The sequence below is a fragment of the Maniola jurtina genome, chromosome 24, assembly GCF_905333055.1.
Source record: "Maniola jurtina chromosome 24, ilManJurt1.1, whole genome shotgun sequence".
NCBI classification, from domain to species: domain Eukaryota; kingdom Metazoa; phylum Arthropoda; class Insecta; order Lepidoptera; family Nymphalidae; genus Maniola; species Maniola jurtina.
Window position 1 is genome coordinate 5,478,787 of NC_060052.1, and position 23,211 is coordinate 5,501,997.

Consider the following 23,211-nt stretch of genomic DNA (forward strand, 5'->3'; position numbering starts at 1 on the left):
TATGTCTAATTATTATTATAGTATGGTAAAATAAATAAAACTTTCGACACAGGAAACAAATTTATTTCTCACTAATGTTAATACATTAATGACACAATACCTTATTCATTATTATTTATTATCTTTAAATAAATTAAAAACTGGAATGAATACAATACAATAATTTACTAATACCAGCTGCCGCGGTTGCCGAAACCTCGGCCCCGGTTGCCGAAGCCGCGACCTCGGCCTCGGTTACCGAAACCACCGCCACCACCGCCGCCTCCAAAACCATTATTGTTACCGAAACTGCCTTGGTTACCCCCAAAACCGCCTCGGTTACCTCCAAAACCGCCTTGGTTACCCGCGAAGCCGCCTTGGTTACTCCCGAAACCGCCTTGGTTACCGCCGAAACCCCCGCTACCGAAACCTCCTCTACCGAAACCACCGCGAGGTCCATTGGTACCCCAACCGCGTTGAGGTGGTCCACCGCCACCCCGCCTGCCTTCGGGTCGGAATGACATAGATGGGGCATCACGTTTTATATTATAGTCGCCAGCGTCCATTACGCATAATGCTTTTACGCAGTCCACTACCTGAAATTAAAAAAAAAAACTTAATGTCACATAGTATGATGCCCCGCTAATCGCTATAATGCATAAACGTAGCCATTCATCTCCAACAACTTTCTGAAAGGCCGGCAACACATTGGCGGTTCCTTTGGTACTGCAAATGTTCATGGGCGGCGGTAATCACTTAACATCCGGTGTCCCGCCTGCACCTAGGGAAACATATCCTACACCCTGAAAAAATATTGGCACATTGGTGGCGATCACAGTGGAGACGGACGAAGTGATACAGGAATCCATGGCCAGATATTTTTTTTTAAGTTAAGTGTGGTAAATATGGGTGTTATTTCCGATACGGTGTAAGTACTAAGTACTGATCACGAAAATGATATCCATTTTTAAATGAAAGATGATCGTGGCATTTTTTTTTTATATGGGTTTCATTTCCAAAGTACTTTGGTGTGGTGGTCACGAAAATGATATCTATTTTCGAATAAAAGATGGCGGGCGAGGTTTCATGACTGGTCTCTAGACAATCTTTACAACAGAAGAGCAGTGATGACCAGGATCGTAAGACCTACCTTCTGTTCTTCAGGAGAAAACTGCAAAGCATCAGGTTCAGCAGCAGCCCTTTCCACCAGCTTCTCTATAGCTGGTCTCAGGGCTGTCACTAAACCATTACATGTGACTCGTAATCCCCAATCTCTTCAATAGACAATATCCAGCAGTGGACCCCAAGCTTGGATTAGTTACCTTCTGTTCTTCAGGAGAGAACTGCAAAGCAGCATCAGGTTCGGCAGCAGCCCTTTCCACCAGCTTCTCTATGGCAGGTCTCAGGGCCGTCACTAGAGCGGCCGAGCGCGCTGACATGTCGAAATTTAGCCAGTTGTCTAGACGCACCATATTGTCGACCTTAAACAAAAAACTAATATTTAGGTTCCTCAACTTTTATTTTTAGGCTATGAAATTCTAATGTTCAAGACAGGTCGACGTGGCAATCGGGGTATGAAGCGGGGGGGGGGGGGGGGGACGCCTCGCACACCCTCACGTCACCCGCGCTATCCCGCACTTAATATCCCGCAAAATCTGTTTAAAAATGCACAGGTAAAGCCCTTTCATACCCCACTTGTTATAGTTATTCAACTTTTTCGGATTTTTCCTTTACTGTGCTACAAGACAACTACCTGACAAACTTCATGATTCTAGGTCAACGGGACGTACCCTATAGGTTTTCTTGACAGACACGACAGACAGATAGACAACGAAATTATTCTTTTTTTTTTCTTCGGGGGAGGAAAACATCCCTACGGACTTCTGCCGGCTGGCAGGGTGTGTCCGACTTGCATGGACTAAAATAACCTCTACATGTCGTCCAAGGTGAGCACGGAACTGCGTGGCATTACTTCGTGCTGACCTCCCAGATCTCGATCTTCTTCTTTTCTTCTTTTTCCCTCTCTTCTCTTCTAATCACTATAGCCACACTTCTAATCATAGCAACGAAATGATTCTGTACCTTCAAAAAAAATTATTTTTTTGAGGTACAGAACCCTAAAACCTCTGTAGAATTAAATCTTACCCATTCAACTTTTCTGCTTCCAAACAACAGTATATGCAGTGGTGCCACCATAGTGGTCTGTTTGCAACTGATCGCTCGCGTACGCACTTTCTCTCCGAACACGAAGAATGGCGAGGCGAACTTTTGCTCCATATTGCTGCAGTTTACTGAAGTCTTGTGGATTAGCGCTGGCTTGCCTTCTGTTGTTAGCACCTGGAGGATAAGAAACCGGTCAAGTACGACTCGGATTCGCACACGATGGGTTCCGCACCATCGAAACCTCAAACCAGTATAAAAAGCAAGTTAATGACGATCATCACCATTATATTTCTTGCAGAGTTTCTTGCTAGTTCTTCTCGGTAGGAACTGCATTCCGAACCAGTGGTAGATTTTTTGACGATTCAAAAGCACTTGTAAAAATTTAATTGAATAAAACCATTTTGAATTTGAATTTGAATAATATGTGATTTAGTAAACTAATTATGTTCGTAGACACAATTTTTTTTTTGTGATATAACCACAAATTCACGGTTTTCGGATTTATACCTTTACTTGTGTTATAAGACCTACCTACCTGCCAAATTTCATGATTCTAGGTCAACGGGAAGTACCCTATAGGTTTCTTGACAGACATAACAGACAACAAACTCAACAAGTGATCCTTTATAGGTTTCTTTTGCCTTTTGAGGTACTGAATCGTAAAAACTGGTCAAGTGTGAGTCAAACATGAAGGGTCATTTTTTTTGAGAAGAAACCACAAATCCATGGCAGTTCACAGTGGCTAGTCACGGCTGAAGTCTCCCACCAGACTAGACCAGATACAAATTATAAATTCCCAAATTGGCTCTACCGGGAATCGAACCCGGGACCGCCCACTTATAAAACTACAGCTCTCACCACTGCAACAGGAAAGTCATAAAAAATATCTTCTTTACAATGAAAAAGGATGCATTTGTCAAGCTGTGGGTTAGATGAAGACTGGTGATGGTGATGATGACGGTGATGATGATGGTGATGATGAATAATTCTATTCCTTACCTTCCTCTTCCCTTGATGTAGACAGACGTTAGGGTACAGTCCCATACAAAGGAGAGATATAACCAGGTCTAGGACTGGGTCTTCTACGTTGGGGTTCCATCTCTGAGGCACACAACACTCTTCCGAGAAACCGATGGTGGTTGTTAGTATGTCTGGAAATTATAGTAGCATTTTTTAAATCCAAATAAATAAGTAAAGGAAAAGGTGACTGATCTGATAAAAGTAATTTGACGATTGAAAAATCGGCCCTTAGTGATTTAGTATTTTTCAAACCAGCACTGTATAGCATGCGGCGCGGCATTGACCTCGCGGTATCTATCTACGCAACGTTCGTTGACCTCTAGCGTCAATCAGATGTTTTATTTGCAATACATTGCGAACTTAAAATACAGGTATTTTTAAAATTCACGTTTTTTGTGGTAATCACCTGTTTTCTTTTGCTAGCATTCTAAATAATACCTGTAAAACTCACTTATGAGTTGGTACTTGGCTTCGCACGTGACGCGTAGCGTGGTCTGCTGGACACCCTTCCACTCGCACCACTGCACCTCTGCGTCTTCGCCTTTAGCGCGCTCTCGCTCCCACATCTAAACATTTTTTTTTAATTTATATATTTTATGACTACAATAAGACATCTGTTTTTTGATTATCTGGAATCTACATACACTCGTAGGTGCCACTTTTTGACGCGAGCGGAGCGAGCGTTAAAACGAGATTTAAAAAATTCATTTAGGTATACCTGGAAGGCGTTAAGCATAGCGACGTGGTCCGAAGCCCTGTCTCCGGCCAGCGCGCGCTGGTGTCCGCTCAGTCTCCTGCGCCCCTCCACAGTGAAGATCTCCGGGAAGGTGGTGGAATTGGCCGCCATTGTGGTCAAAGCATCGCCCACGCCGAGCACGAAACCGAGTACCATCATTTTGCCCAGACGAGGCTCTGAAATGAAAGAATTTTCTTTATAATGTGACCTAGAAATAGTATATCCTTTTGATTGTTGGCCTCTCTGACTAGAAAAACCATGTGTGCTTAGTATGAGAATTTAGATCTCACCAACGGTAGCAGAATTCGAGCGTTAAAATAAAATAAACCTTAAGAGCATTGTTTTAATGCTCAAGTTTGTCCATATATCTATAAGCGGAAACATTGCGATATTAAAATCGCAATATGACTTTATTTCATACTAGCGACCCACCCCGATTTCGCACGGGTAGCTTATTAGATGATATTTCGTAAGGATCACTAATTTTTTGAAAATATTAGGGATCATTACGAACTTATATCACTCAGGAGTAATGTAACTTTCTACTGGTGAAAGAATTTTCAAAATCAGTTCAGTAGTTCCAGAGATTAATTCCTAAAAACAAACTTACAAACTTTACCTCTTTATAATATTAGTATAAGACTATCGGGATCAACTTACCAATAGGCAATTTAGCAAGGATAGTTCCCAATGGGGTGAGCGCATCTTGCGAGTCTAGACAGCCCAATTCGCGAAGCATGGCTTCTGCCTCGATGACAGCGTCTAGCGGCGGCGGTTCTGGTGCCTTGGACAAGAAGTGGCCGATTGCGCCCAGGCGGAGCAGTTTTATGCTGAAAAGTTATAACATATATTATGTTAAACGACCACGTTATGATATTATTGCATTCGATTATAAAGTCTGTACGCTTGGGTATGGTCGCCTGTATCGGCTTGGCACGTGCCGCGACTTCAAAGGTCACCGTGTGCAGCGTACACCCGCAAGAGAATTTGGCGTCTACCTACTCATAACATTTTTCTTTAAAGTTATCTTTGTTACCTGACCTGTATGTATTAATTATATTCGTATTTTATTACAATAACCATAGAAAAACATTTACTTAACAAACACAGTAAAAAATAATAAAATTAAAGCAAACCACTGAAGAAGGGAGTTGGTTCCACAGTTTACATGTGTGCGTGTTTAAAAAGATCTGGCACAACGGGCGGTCGGTGTGCACCAGCTGGTCGATTGCGGAAAAAACTGCGTTAATCATCATTACAATCTCAATTGTTGTGATTGGCTGAATTTATGGTATTGTTGTTGCAATCAGAGGTGATGACAATCTTGACATTTTCGACTACGCACACGGGTGGCGAGGGTGATAAAGGATGATGTAGGGAACAGATATTTCGTATCGTACCTGAGAGCCAGTTCGTGTAGCGGCGTCCTGAACATCTCCGCAGTTTGGTGCTCCTCGAGGCGGTCGTACCTCGCCTTGGTGCATAGAGTGAAGCACACGCCAGGTCGAACTCTACCAGCTCTGCCTTTACGCTGAAAACAAGTGTAATTGGAGGCTCCAATGCAAAAAGTTCTAAATCATTTTCTATCATTAGGCGGAACCCTAATGATAGAAAATGATTTAGAACTTTTACCTCAAAAGGAAAAACGGAACCCTTATAGGATCACTTTGTTGTCTGTCTGTCTGTCTGTCAAGAAACCTATAGGGTACATCCCGTTGACCTAGAATCATGAAATTTGGCAGGTATGTAGGTTTTATAGCACAAGTACAGGAATAAATCTGAAAAGCGTGAATTTATGGTTACATCATTTAAAAAAAAATTAAAACGTGTTTCAATTTTAAAAGTAAGATAACTATACCAAGTGGGGTATCATATGAAAGGGATTTACGTATATGTATATTATAAAACAGATTTTAATTTATTTTTATGTATGATAGTTTTTGATTTATCGTGCAAAATGTTGGAAAAAATACCCGAATACGGAACCCTCAGTGCGCGAGTCTGAGGTTGAGATCTATAGAGCGCATTTTGAATCTGCTTAGATTTAAGTTTCCGTTAAAGCGAGACAGATTCATGCCAGCCGTATAACGCTGTCTCGTTTTAACAGTGGCTTAAATCTGAGCAAAGTCAATGTGCGCTCTATAGATCTCAGCCTGACTCGCACTTGGCCGATTTTTTTTATGGTTCTGTACTCGAAGGGTGCTAACAGGACCCTATTACTAAGCCTCTGCTGTCCGTCTGTTCGTTGTGCTATTTGTTTGTCAGTGGATTATATCTCATGAAGCGTTAGAGAGTTGAAATTTTCATAGAATGTGTTAATCTATTGCCGCTTCTTCTTCTTCCAGACCTTATCCCATGCTACGTGGGGTCGGCACAACATGTCTTCTTCCACTCTCTTCTGTCATCCATCAACGTATCATCTACCCCTTTTATACGCATATCCTCTTTCAAGTAATCCATCCACCTTTTCTTTGGTCGTTCTCTTCTCTTTTTTTTCTTTATAAATCTATTGCCGCTATGACAACAAATTAAAAAAAAAATCTAAATGGTCTCGCCCACGGAGGGTTCCGTACAAGAATATTTGCTTTTTAGGGTTCCGTAGCCAAATGGCAAAAAACGGAACCCTTATTGATTCTCCATGTCTGTCTGTCTGTCTTTCCGTCCATATGTCACAGCCACTTTTTTCCCAACCTTTTATTTTTTAAATTTTACATGGTGGCCATTTTATTCAACAAGTAATAAAAATATCAAAAGTTACCTGTTCAAGGTTAGTCCGACTGGCCCACACGGTGGCGTATGACGTCATATTGTTGTGCGACGTGAACAGCTTCATCTTAGCTTTGCATGAATCTATCACGTATACCACATCGTTGATCGTTATTGACGTCTCTGCTATGTTCGTTGATAGTATCACCTGAAAATGAATTTTAGATACTATAAATAATGCTAATCCATACTATCCATACTAATATTATAAATGCGAAAGTGTGTCTGTCTGTCTGTCTGCTACCTTTTCACGGCCAAACAGTTTAACCGATTCTGACGAAATTTGCTACAGGGTTAGCTTATATCCCGGGGACGGACATAGGCTACTTTTTATCTCGGAAAATCAAAGAGTTCCCACGGGATTCCCAAAATCCCATCCGGTTAACCGAATTGTATGAAAGGTACCGAGGTAGCTTGCATCCCTGTAATTGACATAGGTAACTTTTTATCCCGGAAAATCAAGCAGTTCGCACGAGATCTTTAAAAACCTAAATCCACGCGGGCACACGAAGTCGCGGGCATCCTATAGTGTGGAATAATTAGAATAAAGTAGTTCATTGTGAATTGTGATGTATGTGCAACCCATGGACGACACACGAGCCCCGAAAAAATTGTTGGATAGCAAACCAAACCAAATAAAACTCCTTGCTAGATTTTTTTTTTTAAATAAAAAACGAAAAATAAAAAGGTAAAGACTGAATAAAAAAAAATCACACTCGCGTTGTAAATTGCACTGCACCGCGTATCGCGTTGTAAATTGCACTGTACAGCGTATCGCGTTGTAAATTGCACTGTACAGCGTATCGCGTTGTAAATTGCACTGTACAGCGTATCGCGTTGTAAATTGCACTGTACAGCGTATCGCGTTGTAAATTGCACTGTACAGCGTATCGCGTTGTAAATTGCACTGTACAGCGTATCGCGTTGTAAATTGCACTGTACAGCGTATCGCGTTGTAAATTGCACTGTACAGCGTATCGCGTTGTAAATTGCACTGTACAGCGTATCGCGTTGTAAATTGCACTGTACAGCGTATCGCGTTGTAAATTGCACTGTACAGCGTATCGCGTTGTAAATTGCACTGTACAGCGTATCGCGTTGTAAATTGCACTGTACAGCGTATCGCGTTGTAAATTGCACTGTACAGCGTATCGCGTTGTAAATTGCACTGTACAGCGTATCGCGTTGTAAATTGCACTGTACAGCGTATCGCGTTGTAAATTGCACTGTACAGCGTATCGCGTTGTAAATTGCACTGTACAGCGTATCGCGTTGTAAATTGCACTGTACAGCGTATCGCGTTGTAAATTGCACTGTACAGCGTATCGCGTTGTAAATTGCACTGTACAGCGTATCGCGTTGTAAATTGCACTGTACAGCGTATTGTACTGTGCAGCGGTAGGATCACAAACTTGGAGGTGTCTCCAAGGATCCTGTCCATAAGAAACATAATATAATTACCTTGGTCATCCCAGGGGGTGGAGTGATAAACACTTTCTTCTGATCATCTCGCGGTATCTGGCTGTGCAGCGGTAGGATCACGAACTTGGACGTGTCTCCGAAGATCCTGTTCTGCATCAGGTGCTTCATCAGAGCGAAGATCAAATTCCATCCAGGAAGGAACACTAGAACTGCGCCTTCAGCTCCGATGTTGGTTATGTAGAGGAGTAGAGCTTCTATCAGTTCGAAACTTAGCTGGAGAAAAGGTTTTTCATGATTATCATCATCATTTTTTTTATTCCATCACAAAGTAAGTGATGATGCAGTCTACATTATGTACATTATAATACTCTAAAAAAATTTATAAATGTGGTTAATTAAAATAATAACTTACGTCTTTTTCGGAGAGTTTAGCTAGTGATTGAGAGGTTTGCGGTGAATAGTTGCTATCCAATTGACAGTTCTTGTTTAAATCTTCATCTTGTTCCTCCCCCAGACCTATTTGATTTTCAAAATGTATAAGTAATGTTAAAAATTGTACTATGCCCGCGAATTTTATTACAGAACTTGCATCGCGTAGACGGAATTTTTGACGACCTCCTTGGTAAAGTGGTCAGCAAAAAATAAAAAAAAAACATAATTCAACGAACTTCTATTTGTTGTGGTTTATCCAATAAAGCTGAAACGGAGTAGGTAGGTACCATGTTTTAATTCAATGGTATCAAAAATAAAAAATAAAGATTCAAACGGTCACTAATACCTATAATAGTAAATACTGAAAGGGGTAAGGACGAACCGCGTTTCTGAACATTTCATATTTACTATGTATTTTTTAATACAAAGAAAAAAGTTATGTGCGCCAACCATAGACCACAGTTATGTTCGAATTTCAAAAGTACTTTCCACACTAGCAGTTAAAATGTAATTTTCCACGCAGATTTCGAACGACAAAAAAGCCTTTTCGAGAGAGAAGATGAAACAAATATTAAAGGTCTACGTACCTTCATCATCGTCGTCTTCGTCGTCCTTATTTGCTTTCTTTCCGGAAGCCTTTCGCTTTCTAGTGTCAGGCGGCGGGACGAATTGCGTGAGTTCTATGCAATCTTCTAAGAAGTACTGCTTCACGGGATATGTACGACCAGGAACCTTGGGATAGATAGAATAGAATATATTTTTACTCAAGTAAACTTTTACTAATACTTTTGATAGAAAATAATTTACCACTGGTTCGGCTTGCCGTTCATAACGAGAAGAACCAGCAAGAAACTTGGCGGTTGGAAGATTTTTTACAGTTATTTTATATAAACACGACAGAACCGAGACGGTTTTTGCCTTTCGGGGTTTTTTAAATCAGATAAACTCATGATATTTATATTTCAGGGTCCTTGAGAGTATCGAGAAATTATTTTGCCTTTGGAATTAAAGGTTGAGTGTTTGTTACGATTTTTCAGAAAGTAGCTCTAGAGGCATGATTAAAATTATATACTTTAATACTTAACCTTAACATGTAATTCGACTTTACTTAATTTAACTACAAAATTAGATGGATAGTGTAAATCAGTGAACACTTAATAGGCGTAAATGCTCTACATGTCCCAATAAAGGGGAGAAAAATTTCTTACCTCAATAACGGGGCAGTCTCCGAAATAGCTTTTGAAGAGCGTAGTGTCGACGGTGGCTGACATGAGGATAATTCGAAGGTCGGGGTAGGTGTGGGCCATGTCACGGAGTAGAATTAGACCGAAATCCGTGTCGGCATCGCGCTCGTGGACCTAATGAAACATAAGAAATCACACAATCATTATGACATCTTTTTTCCACGCACACGTAAACTGTGGTAGAGCTTATCTATTTTGAAATGACGCGCCCCACTACATAATTTTGTTGACTTAGATGTGTAAATTGCGGTGGTGGGGCGCGTCATTTCAAAATGGACGAGCTCTATCAACTCCCTTCTGCGGTGTTCCCACTAGATTAAAACATGGGGTTATTCAAGGGGCGGACCAACAAATTCCTGAAAAGCCGGCAACGCATCGGCGCTACCTCTGGTGCTGCAAATGTTCATGAACGGCGATAATCACTTAACACCAGGTGACCCAGCTGCTCGTCTTCTCGCTATTTTTTATATAAAAAAAAGTACTCACCTCATCAACTAGAACATGGCTGACGCCTCGCAGACCGTTTTCGAGTTTCCTCAACAGCACGCCCACGGTGCAGAACATTATAGAGCCGTACGGCCGCGGAAGGATCGACTCGAAACGTACAGAGTATCTACAAAAAATACATAAAGGGGTTTGAATATTTTTGTATGGAGCCTGGCCTACCTACTAATTCTTTCTGTTTTAGGGCTCTGTACGTCAAAAGGAAAAAGGAATCCTTATAGGATCACTTCGTTGTCTGTCAAGAAATCTGTAGGGTACTTCCCGGATTTATCCCTTTACTTGTGCTATAAAATTTACCTACCTGCCAAATTTCATGATTCTAGGGCAACGGGAAGTACCCTATATGTTTCCTTGACAAACACGACGGACGGACAGACAAACAGACACAGTACAACAAAGTGATCCTATAAGGGATCCGTTTTTCCTTTTCGGGGTACGGAACCCTAAAAACATTCTACATTCAATTAAAAAACATAGTTCGCGACAGATCGAGATGGCAATCAGGGCGGAGAAGCCTCGCACACCCGCACAGCCCCGTGCGCTAACCCGGTGCGGGATAGAGTTTGTGCCTCAGAGAGCCCCAACATAGCCCGCTCCATAGCACGCTGAACGACTTCGAACTTGTGGACAAGGCCAACTGGATGCAGATATGATGGTCTAATACTTTACCCAACGCTATTGCCAAGTTCCTCACACCGCTCGGCCGCAACCCTCTCAGCAACGCTTACGGCGGATATACGTCGGGGTTGAGTCACGCAAATGTTGGCCCAGGCGCCTTGCCCACTGGCGATATAATCGTCCAATATGAATTGGCACACCTGTATGAAGAAAAAGTGTTGAAATTACCATCAATTTTGTGTATGAATAACCCACCAAAAACATTTCATGTAAAATGTTGCCAAGACTCACAAGTTCATAATGCTTTCACTGTTAAAAAGTGATGAGATCTCTAGTAGAGCCAAGCCCCTAGCTGAGCTTAGAATTGCGCTGCCCATGGGACCTATCCCAAGTCCAAAGTATATAGCTCTTAAATGCTCTTGAGTATATCACATTTATAACAATAAAGAACAAATAACTCTACTTACAAGCTCTGATTTTACAAACCCTAAATCTTGGTTAAAAAAGGACGGCTTGGCCGTTTAATGTTCGTGGTACTTTTATCTGATATGACATTTAAGCCCGGAATAGCTTGTGCGACAATCATGAAGTATAATAAAAATTAGTAATTGTCGAACAAACTATTCCTTATGACCTTAATATAGTATGTTATGCCATGTAATGCTTTCACGAACATTAAACGGCCAAGCCGTACTTTTTTAATCAAGATTTAGGGTTTGTAAAATCAGAGCTTGTAAGTAGAGTTATTTGTTCTTTATTGTTATAAATGTGATATACTCAAGAGCATTTAAGAGCTATATACTTTGGACTTGGGATAGGTCCCATGGGCAGCGCAATTCTAAGCTCAGCTAGGGGCTTGGCTCTACTAGAGATCTCATCACTTTTTAACAGTGAAAGCATTATGAACTTGTGAGTCTTGGCAACATTTTACATGAAATGTTTTTGGTGGGATTTCATTTCTTTTTGGCAGGTGCCCTAGATTTTTTTTTGGATCTATTTTTTGTAGGTACCTACATCATTTTCATGGCCCGCTCTCTATCGTTACCTCTTTTTTTAAAAGCTTTTATTCTTGCAATGTATGTAACTATGTTTGTTTGGGTGGAATCTTGCAACTCAATTTTAAAGCAGATATATCAAATTTCAGTCTTTTAGGACTTCAGGAAACACATTTTTTAAATGTACAGACTGGGAAAAGTTTATTTTCCTGTTGTTTTAATGAAATCCCTAGCCTACATACCAAATTTCAGTCTTCTAGGACTTAGGGAAGTATTTTAGAACTTTTGACTAGAGGGGTTTTGAATGGCAATAAATCTGAAACCATAACAGGTAGACAATTGATACTTGGCACGTTTGATAAGTCTGTCAAGGACATATTATCCTGAAAATATCAGCATTCTAGCGATAGACTTTACAAATAATTTGCTTCCCCCATACGTGGGAGTGGAGGGGGAAATTTTTAAATTTCTTAATTTTTCTGTAGTTTGTATGCAATTTCTAGTGTACACACCAAATTTCAGTCTTCTAGGACTTCGGGAAGTACCCTAGAATTACAGACTAGAAGTTTTGACTGTCAATAAATCTGAAACTATAAAAGCTAGACAATTGATACTCAATGCGTTTAATAAATCTGCCCAGGACATCTTATCCTGAAAATATCAGCTTTCTAGCGACAGATTTTACAGATTTGCTTCACCCGTAAGAGGCGTAGAGGGGGGGCATTTCCAATTTCTTAATTTTCCTGTAGTTTGTAGTCAATTTCTAGTCTACATACCAAATTTCAGTCTTCTAGGACTTCGGGAAGTACCTTAGAGGTTTTGAGTAGAGGTTTTGATGATCATCAGTGAGGGACGAAATCGGCGTATTTTAGGTATCAATAAATCTGTAACCATAAAAGCTAGATATTTGATATTTAGTATATTTAGTAAATTTGCTGAGGACACCTTATACTGAAAATTTCAGCTTTCTAGCGTCATCCAGACCGAAGTTATGACGGGTCGAAAATACGGCGAAACACTTCGAGAAAAAGGTACGTAGCGCCCCGGCCGCCGTTTGGCTCGTCTTGGCGGGGGCACTGCCGTGCCCCCTGATTAATTTCATTTTAGTTTTCAAAAATAATCACGAAAAACTCTGAATATTTTCCCTTTGCGTCAAATTCACATTTTCTAAATGTATATGATGGTTCAAGCAACATATTTTGAAGACGTGATGAGTTTAGAAAATTTACCACAGCAAAAATTGTAAAATTTTTACTTATTTTCCGGAAAATTTTCTTCTGCATCCTGAATTTTGAATTACTGAATGTTGTCAAAACAAGTAGTATTTCTTTTTTCATATTTCATGGAAAAGAAAGATATGAAATAATATTTGGTAATGTCACAAACACAATACGATTATTATAATTACTCAATAATATGTTTGTGTGATACCACCCGGAATAGGTGCACAGATCAGCTTTCTGCTCTGTATCATACGCTTTATGGTTAAAAGTGTAAATTAAAAATTTATAACACCCCCGACAAGTGAAGGTTACAGAAACTAGAAAAGAGCTGATAACTTCCAAACGGCTGAACCGACTTTCTTAGATTATAGCTAAGAACACTCTCGATCAAGCCACCTTTCAAACAAACAAAAAAACTGAATTAAAATCGTTTCATTAGTTTAGGAGCTTCGATGCCACAGATGCACAGATACACACGTCAAACTTATAACACCCCTTTTTGGGTTGGGGGTTAAAAAAGATGTATTTCATACATACCTGAGTAGTTTTACCACATCCCGTGTTTCCTCTGATGATAATTACGGGGTTCTCATTTATAGCCTCCATGATTTGCGAACGCATCGCGTAGACTGGCAAATGTTCTCTTTCGCGAACACTTTCCTATGAAACAAACGTCATTTTTAGGGTTCCGTATCCGAAGGGTACCAACGAGACCCTATTACTAAGCCTCCACTGTGTGTCCATCTGTCTGTCTGTCACCGGCCTGTACTTCATGAACCGTAATAGGTAGAGTTGAAATTTTCAGTGTGTATTTCTATTGCTGCTTTAACGACAAATAAATATTTAAAATGGCCGACATATAAATTAAAAACAATACCTATAATGCGCGACAGCTTGAGATGGCAACCGGGGTGGGGACGCCCCGCATACCCGCACAGTCCCCGCGCTAACCCGCTGCGGGTGAGCGCGGGTGACGTGCAGGTATGCGGGCGTCCCCCCACCTCATACCCCGTTTGCCATCTAAACCTGTTGAGTAGGTACCTACTATAAACATTTGCATATGATGCAATATAATTGTATGATGCACTTGACCTGCAATTTAATTGTGGATTAAGGATTTCAAAAATCCCATGAGAACTTGTCTCATTGTCAATCTTTCATTCCCGGAATAAAAACTAGCCTAATAGCAAGTTTTTTTTAACTGGTACTAACCTGATAAAGTTGACTGTTTTGACAAGTATCGCGATGATGTTTTTCCAAATCGGCGCTAATTTCATCCAAACTTGTGGAAGCCAATGGGCCTTCATCTAATAAAAAAAGATCGGTAAATGAAAAATAAATACTTTTATTTCATTATTGACAGATACTATTAAAATTCTTTAGAGATTTCGACACTTTATGTACTTCCTTTCATCTTTAGATCCATGTCCAATTAATTAAGCAAATTACTGTAGTAATCTAGTGTCTTACCAATATTACATGCAGTCCAAGCATTCCAATTGCTCTGTGGCGGACTCCAGGAAACCACGCCAGAGGGCGTTGGCCGCGCTTCTCTCATCGCTTTGACGCGGTCCACTTGCAGAAGAGTTATCCCTTCCGAACCGCCCTCTTGTGGTGGAGGGGCATTTACATCTATCGGGTCTATGTTCAATGCTGAAACAATATAAGTGAAAAAGTGATTGTATACTAAGAATCAACACGTAAGACTTGCAACATGCAAGAGTCGTCATCATCTTCAACCTGTGGACGTCCACTGTTGGACATAGGCCTTCCCTAAAGAGCGCCAACACACCCAGTCCTCAGCCTTCCTCATCCAGCCACTTCCCGCCAGCCGCTTATATCGTCTGTCCATCGTGCTGGAGGGCGTCCCACACTACGCTTGCTTAAACGCGGTCTCCACTCAAGGACTTTCCGGCTCCAACGGCCATCGCCTCTAAGACAGGCATAACCTGCCCACTGCCACTTCAGCTTTCTAATAGTTTGGGCTATGTCAGTGACTTTGGTTCTCCTGCGGATCTCCTCATTTCGGATCTTATCCCTCAGGGAAACTCCTAGCATAGCCCTCTCCATAGCTTGCTGAGCAACTTTGAATTTGTAGATGCAAGAGTCGCCAGAAAATAATCCAAATACTTGCACTTGGCCCATATTTCCTCTGGATATCGGAACAATGAAAAAGTATAAAGTAGTCAGTACCTTGTAGTGCGTCCAGGAGTTGATCCTCAAGATCCGGGCTCATAGCCACTGGGTAAGGCTTCATGTTTCCCTCAGCTGATCTAAAATTTGGATTTTAGGATTTATTACGTGTGCACGATAGTCTAAGCTGTGTGTTGATAGTTCTTTTTTTTTTTTTAAATCTGGCTTTACTCTGATTAGCCAATGTCAAGTTTGTGATATTTTCAAGTTATTGAATTTATACAAGTATGGACTCCGTCTGCGCCGGCGCCCGCCGACATACGCGCGGCGCCCCTTTAGAGCGCTTCCCAGTCAGTTCTACCACCAAAAAACACCAACTAACACAAAAACCAGCCACTCTTAACAAAAAAAAACATTCCAAACAAGCACAGCACGCGCGCCAGCAAACGCCATCACAGACGAAGTCCCGTTGATAAATCAGTCATTCCTTTATATATTTAAGTTGAAATCTATTGAGCGCACTTTGACTTTGCTAAGACTTAAGTTTCAGTTAAAACGAGACAGATTAAGCCAGCGGTATAGCGCTGTCTCGTTTTACCAGTATCTTAAGTCTGAGCAAAGTCAAAGTGCGCTCTATAGATCTCGGCATTCTCAGCCTTAGACTTACTTGTCTTTCTTCAACGTTCCACTGAAGGGCTCAATCACACCGAGATGGTACAGCTGTCGGACTAGCGACAGCGCGCAAGATTTACTAGCAGTTTGCTTGTTCGACGCGGTTTCTCTTCCGGTGACATTGCGGCCAAGTTGCCGAACGTATATTGTCATCTCACAGCAGAAACTCCTGTTTTAGGATAAATTTATTAATCTCTAAATATGTACATAAACTAAAATTTATTCAGTGTTCGGTGTAATCGCTGATAATGTCTAAACTGCACTACCCAGTATGAAATATTGTACATCTACCTTTAGAAAGAGATAGCTGTTTCATAGAGCGTTGTCTCTATCGCAAACAAAAATAAGACAACTGATGTTGAATAAAAATGATTATTACAATAAGGAACCATACAAAGTGAAATGAGTTTGATGATAAATAAAATACAGTAAAATCCTTTCAAATTACTAATTTATGCGAAGCAAATCTGAGATTAGGGCATTTTACACTTTTTGGTCCCTAGTACAATGGGTTCACCCATGGTACAGACAATAGACAAATAAATAATCATACAAAATGTTAAGTTTTACTTTATTTAGCACCTCGTTTGTCTAACATAAAACATCGTAAAATACCAAGATATATTTACTCTGTACGTTTTTTTTGTGTTATTGTCTTTATCATGCGATCTGTCAATGGACTATGGACTATAAGCGGATTGGTTGGAGGACAAGTTAGCGTTTATTAGGAGACAGCTTCCCCAGCGGGAAAACTTCATAAGCCTCGGTTTAATATCTAGTATATGCTTTCTCTTTAGGCGACAAATTGCCTGCTGCATTGTCAACTGCACTGCCAAGCATTTTGGGTGGTTATAGTGCGTTTCATCGAATAGTACCTGCGTTATGTTGGCTCCCCTGTCTGTCCAAGTCATTGGCACCATATTTGCATATAAGAAGACACAGATTTTGTTTATTTTCATTTGATTTTCCTGAATGAATGAAATGAAAATCAAATGAAAATAAACAAAATCTGCGTCTTCTCATGTCAATATGGCGCCAATGACCACCCAACAGACAGGGGAGCCAACATAGCGCCATAGGTACTATTCGATGAAACGCACTCTAGTAAGTCTTATTTTGTAGTTGCAACTATAGCTTTTTTTCTATATGATGCAAAATAAAATATCTATCATGCTTTTCAAATGTGACTACAAAGAAATGAGAAAAATATATGAATATGTGCAACTTACCTCCATAATCAATTGTAGAAACGTGCATGATCTCTGAGAGTGTAGCCCAAAACATATACCGTCAGATTAAAGAGCTGTTACCTGCACCCAAAACGGTTAAAGACATTTATAGATCAATTATACCACTTATACTTAAGCCATTTTTTCTTACAATAATAGCTTAGTATATGGTGTACATTTTGAGATCCCACTCGCCATTTTAGCTCTATGTGCCAACTGTCACCTCAAAAGTTTGACCATAGATCATTTCAACAAATAGTTCCTATGGCGTTATGTTGGCTCCCCTGTCTGTCTAAGTCATTGGCACCACATTGGCATGAGAAAACGCAGATTTTGTTTATTTTCATATGATTTTCATTTCATTAATTCATGAAAATCAAATGAAATGATGAAAATCAAATCAATGAATAAACAAAATCTGGGTCTTCTCATGCCAATATGGTGCCAATGACTTAGACAGACAGGGGAGCCAACATAACGTCCTAGGAACTACTCATTGAAACGATCTATACTAAAATATACTAATCGCCCATCATTTATACTAACACCTATATCTTGTGTTGACCATGTGATGTCTAGGTCTAACAAAGGTTAGAGAAAGTCTCTCAAAAAGGAACTAACGAACAATTACAAAGTTGTTTTCTCCGCTGAATTGACATTAGCGGAATTATTGCAGACTACAGAACCGCAACACAGAAGAAAAGAAGAAGACTTGAAGACTTTTTTTTTCTCTCTCTCGTCTGGCTTTACAAAGATTAGCCAATGTCAAGTTTGTAGTTATTTGTAACAAGTTAGTTAAACTATACAAGTATGGACCCCGTCTGTGCCGGCGCTCGCCGACATACGCACGGCACGCCCTTAGAGCGCTTTCGAGTCAGTTTTAACAAAAAAAAAAACACTCCAAAAAGGCAGAGAACGCCCGCCAGCCAACACCAACACAGACGAAGTCCGAAGAAGACTCTTGAGATGACAGTTGACACATAGAGCTAAAATGGCGAAGAGATCTCAAAATGTATACATTATAAGTACTTTAAAAGCATTTTCCGCTGTAAATGTTTCAGGCATGTTTTTGATGTTTAAACACAACCTAAAACTGATTCAGTGTTTTTTTGTCTTGGTCCGTTTTGAGCGTATATTGAGCTCTCTAAACTGATTGCATATTTAATTTTTGAAGCAAGTTTTGCTTCTACGTAGCAAATGTCGCTTCAATACATATTTTATTACTTAATCATTTTATTATGTTGCTGGTATGGAAATATAGTCAAGTCCTGAGGCCTTGGGTTGAGATCTATAGTGTACTTTGACTTTGCTCAAACTGAACTCAGAGTTTATCTCTTATCGATGCAGATTTATGCAGAGACTAGCTGATGCCCGCGACTTCGTTCGCGTGGATTGTGGATTTAGGTTTTTCGAAATCCCGTGGAAACTTTTTGATTTTCCGGGATAAAAAGTAGCCTATGTGCTAATCCAGGGTATAATCTATCTCCATTCTAAATTTCAGCCCAATCCGTCCAGTAGTTTTTGCGTGAAGGAGTAACAAACATACACACACACACACACACACACACACATACAAACTTTCTCCTTTATAATATTAGTGTGATATAAGTCTGTCTCGTTTTAACTTTATCTTAAGTCTGAGCAAAGTTAGTAAGTGCACTCTATAGATTTCAGCCTTAGTGTAGGTTTTCAAGTTCACTAACATAACATGAGACTATATCTGCCATTTAGTACAGATGGGCAAACTATCTTACAGCAATCCCGGCTAGAGATTCGGGAAAATGCAAAAGATTGCACGGGTTGTGCATCGTACGTACGCAATCGCGTTATATTTGATTGTGTATGCGTGATAAAAATCGATTTATAGCCGAAATTAATCATCAATCTATCTGTACTGTATTGATAAATTACGTGGTTATTCGTCAAAAAATGAATATAATATATTTAATAAAATGCGTAAAAAACGATATCAAAATGTGCTGAACACTCCAAAGAAATGCGAAGTGTTTGGCACATTAAGAAAATCCATACCAGCACAAAAATTACATGAACAAATCTGGCTACACTCCCAGAATATCTACAAAGAAATATCAGCCATTAGGTCTAATACGATTGTACACAAATCCTGGATAGATCAAATTGACAGATCAATAAAAGTGTGCTATCCTTTTCCGTTGCAAACATTGTGAAGAAGATGGCATTACTTTTAGACCTGTCAGTATGTCTGTGTACAAACAAATTACAACCAATGAGTTTTCAATATTTTTGAATAATCAATGGTTTTTCAAGCAAAAACAGCATATTATATGGATAATAAATATTTAATAATAACAATAAATTAAATAATAACAATAAACAAGTAATTGTTATTATTAAATATGATTAAAATACTAAAATTTAGAAGGGTCACAAGATATTGAGATATTTTAGCTAATTCTGTTATAAATATCTAAACTAAAATGAGTATTTCTATGTATTGCTATCTGTTTGGTATTTGGAAAGGATATCACTAGATTTCAACCTATCAATTTATTTTAGTACATAGATCACAACAGAATTAGCTATACTTTGATTTTCCTTAGTTTACTTAAAAGTTAAACAATTAACAAGTGTAACAACACAACATATTATTATTAGTTCCTAAGAGATGCTAATAGATGGCGCTAGTTGATACTGTGTCGCACTAGTTGTATATTGTGTCGCGCTAGAGTTCAATAGTTACAGCCCGACAAGGCTATTTTGGCACTTGAGTGAGGGTGCTGTTGTAGCTTTATGCCAACACAGCGAACTATCAACAAGTGCATTTCTCTAGATTCGAGATCTTCTTTAGTTCCGATTTTGGCCACACGCCAAAAGAGCCTTGTCGGACTGTACTCAAGTATAAGGATCTGCCTTGTGGACATTCCGAAACCGATCTGAACTCGGGGCATCTAGCTTTGAAGGCGCTTTGGCTCACGGCCAAACACTCGAACTACGTACCGCAGCACACATAGGTTACGGGCGACCGGCTAGCAACATGCCACGCGCGATCTACTTGTCGTTCCACTCGCGTCAAACTAACCACTGTAACGTGCGATTATTGTAACCTCTACACTCGTCAATAAACGTCATCTTTGTACCTCCGAGTTTTAGTACCTTCGCAAGTTCGCACCCTACACTACACAAGTAGCTTCTTGCATAAATGCGTAAGAGGCGCCCTATACGCGACCCATACAACCTTGTTATTGTGAACTGACAATAAAATCATGACAACCTTCACGCATGACGCGACCTTCAATCAGACGCGATTTGCTCCGACTTCTGAAACTCCAGAACAAATCGCGTCGCTTACGCGTTTCTCCCAGGTTTCTGCGATTTCTATATCTTTTAAGCAAACTAAAGACAAGTGTAAATTAAAAATTTATAACACCCCCAACAAGTCAAGGTTACAGTACTAGTCCAAAGTATCTGAGTTTTCCAAAACATCATTTTCAAATAAATAATCATATATCTAGGCAACGTCGATCTTGACAGCTTGACATTTGTCAATTGACATAATATTATGAACCTAACGGTTATCTAACATCTTTTCTACAAGAAAACTAGAAAAGAGCTGATAACTCTTAAAGGGCTTAACCAATTTTTTTGGATTATAGCTAAGAACACTCTCGATCAAGCCACCTTTCAAACAAAAAAAAGTAAATTCAAATCAGTTCATTCCTTTAGGCGCTACGATGCCACAGACAGATACACAGATACACAGATACACAGACACACAAATACACAGATACACACGTCAAACTTATAACACCCCTCTTTTTGGGTCGGGGGTTAAAAAACGGACTATACATAAGTATTCTTTCGAATTATTTCTGTATGTTGCTATAAATCAGTATATCAATTCTATTACAGATGTTCTAGTTCATGAACATCGATTGACTGTTTGTGTGAGTTCACACAACTGCGTTAACACTTATCAATATACTTACTACTACCTCAAAGCAGAACAGTTATTGTGAAATAAAACATCTATTACCTTAAATGAAAATTCTGTGGGTTATATATTATGGATACTTGCCTAGTATGATCAGGTCCAACAGCCTTATACACATAGTCAGCATTGATCTTATTAATTTGCATGAACTGATGTAATTTGGACTTAGCATTTTCCATGGTCCAGTTGCCGTGGAGGCTGGCGTTCACGTCCAGGTCTTCGGCTTCCTCTACATTCTTCTGTTGTTGGAGACGGTCCATGTATGTGAAGTTTGGTCTTTCACCGCCATATGCTTGGTATGCTTGACCCATCATATCTGGACCCATACCATCCTGTGAATTTAATTTAATTTTAGTGTAATAATGTTACCAATTCCAACTGTAGTATAGAAGCAGGTGTTATTTTGCAGAAGTCCATGATATACAAGGAACCAAAAGCTGAGTCTCAATTTATGAGTTTTACATAATATTGAAAAATTACTTAAGTGAATTATTTTATGTATTTTTTGTTATTACATTTCTTTATTCTCTGTCTATCAAATTATATGTGATTAGTATTTTTTTATCTTGTAATTACACATTTCATAGGTTTATTTTACTCCAGCATACCGAAATATTATTTTATCAACGATTTAAATCTGAACCCTGAACCGGAACCATGAGGACAGCACTACTTTTGTTAAGCTGGTATCATTATTTTTAAGTTTGACATTTCTAGCTGTCATTTTAGTATCTGGGATTACAAAATAGACTAGGTCATAACATATTTGCCTTGAAGATCACTTTTGCATAAGAGAATCAGTAAATATTATACAATATGCCTTACCTGAAAAACAGGTCTTGATTGCTGTTGCATCATCATGTCCCTAGGAGGAGGAGCTCCCATGTTATCCATCTCCGGTTTAACCTGGACATCTTCTGGCACATCATTGCCAGCAACTTCACCAGTTCGCACAAGATAGTTGACAAAGTCCCGAGAGGCATTCTTCTGGGCTTCCTTCTTGGTGACAGAGTTACCTGCTCCCACATAGTTGTACCCATCAACTCTCAGTTCACAGAGGAACCTTTGACGGTGCTTTGGACCTGAAATAAACAAACAAAATATCCATACTAATACACACGTTATTATAAATGCAAAAGTGTGTCTGTCTGTCTATCTGCTAGTTTTTACAGCCCTATTCTATCTCTATCAGCATCTCAATTTACTTAATTTATTTAAACAACTTCATTGTTAACAAAATTACAAAGAGTAAGAAATTTGGGATATAGCTAGCTTACATATCTTTGAGGAAATCACAAAGCATCACAGAATTCAAAGTGCACACAACTCACTTTTACACCTTTGAGATGTATTTCAACAAGCACTTAACCTCTAACGGATATTATACTAATTATTTCTCGAATTTAAGGTGACCCATAAGTGACCACAGGTTTGTATGAAGTTTATCTTATAGGCTTTAGCTGACCGACTTCGAATGGGCTTTACTTTTGAAAATCCTTTCTTAGTCGAGGTATACGTCATACACCGATTCGCCCAACCCTGAGATTCTCGCCTAGAATACGTGTCTACAAGCAACTGTATGAAAAGATATGATTTGTATGTTGATCTGTTGATCATGGTTGATACTTGATATATATCCGTCAGTCAGTTTCTCCTATTAGGCTATTGTACTTTGTTGATACCTATATAAAGATATACTTACTTACTTAAATGGTAATGCAAAATTACTCACCGGTAGCCCGGATATCCAAAGCTGGCGTCAGTCCTTTTTTTGCCGCCCATGAAAATAAGAAAGATTTCACATCCATGTTTAAAGGATATTTAGACTGCTACTGATTACTTCAACACATTAGCGTAGTGGAAAATAATAAAAACCCCAGCTTCCTCCACTTTATTTCGCGGATCGATATAAAAAAAACTTTCTAACCTCAAAAATTAAATGTCAGTTGCAGTGTTGCCACTGGCTGATTTGAAATCTGCAATTTCTACTATTTTCAGCTTCCATCTATTCTTTTTTTGTAATAAATTAGGGAGCCCTTTTTTACAAATAATTAACAGACGATTACGAATCTGGATTTCATAATAACTAAATTATTTTCATA

General features: G+C 39.4%; 1 protein-coding gene across 2 annotated transcripts; it reads right to left on the reverse strand.

Moving 5' to 3' along the window:
• Nucleotides 1-46: 46 nt before the first annotated feature.
• On the reverse strand, nucleotides 47-23,056 carry LOC123877871 (dosage compensation regulator). Of its 2 annotated transcripts, XM_045924800.1 has the most exons (23): nucleotides 22,842-23,056; nucleotides 21,935-22,191; nucleotides 21,194-21,441; nucleotides 15,903-16,076; nucleotides 15,296-15,375; nucleotides 14,573-14,755; nucleotides 14,315-14,409; nucleotides 13,640-13,762; nucleotides 10,936-11,084; nucleotides 10,249-10,375; nucleotides 9,727-9,876; nucleotides 9,106-9,250; nucleotides 8,499-8,602; nucleotides 8,126-8,359; nucleotides 6,657-6,812; nucleotides 5,299-5,429; nucleotides 4,559-4,728; nucleotides 3,881-4,074; nucleotides 3,614-3,728; nucleotides 3,142-3,293; nucleotides 2,125-2,316; nucleotides 1,302-1,460; nucleotides 47-575 (listed from the first exon to the last, which is right to left on the reverse strand). In XM_045924800.1, exons 1-23 carry the CDS (start codon nucleotides 22,915-22,917, stop codon nucleotides 168-170), a joined length of 3,822 nt encoding a protein of 1,273 aa, XP_045780756.1. In that variant the 5' UTR covers nucleotides 22,918-23,056; the 3' UTR covers nucleotides 47-167. The 2 variants fall into 2 exon arrangements, with proteins under 2 accessions (XP_045780756.1, XP_045780757.1); XM_045924801.1 differs by lacking the exons at nucleotides 21,194-21,441; nucleotides 21,935-22,191; nucleotides 22,842-23,056 and adding an exon at nucleotides 17,137-17,217.
• Nucleotides 23,057-23,211: the final 155 nt, after the last annotated feature.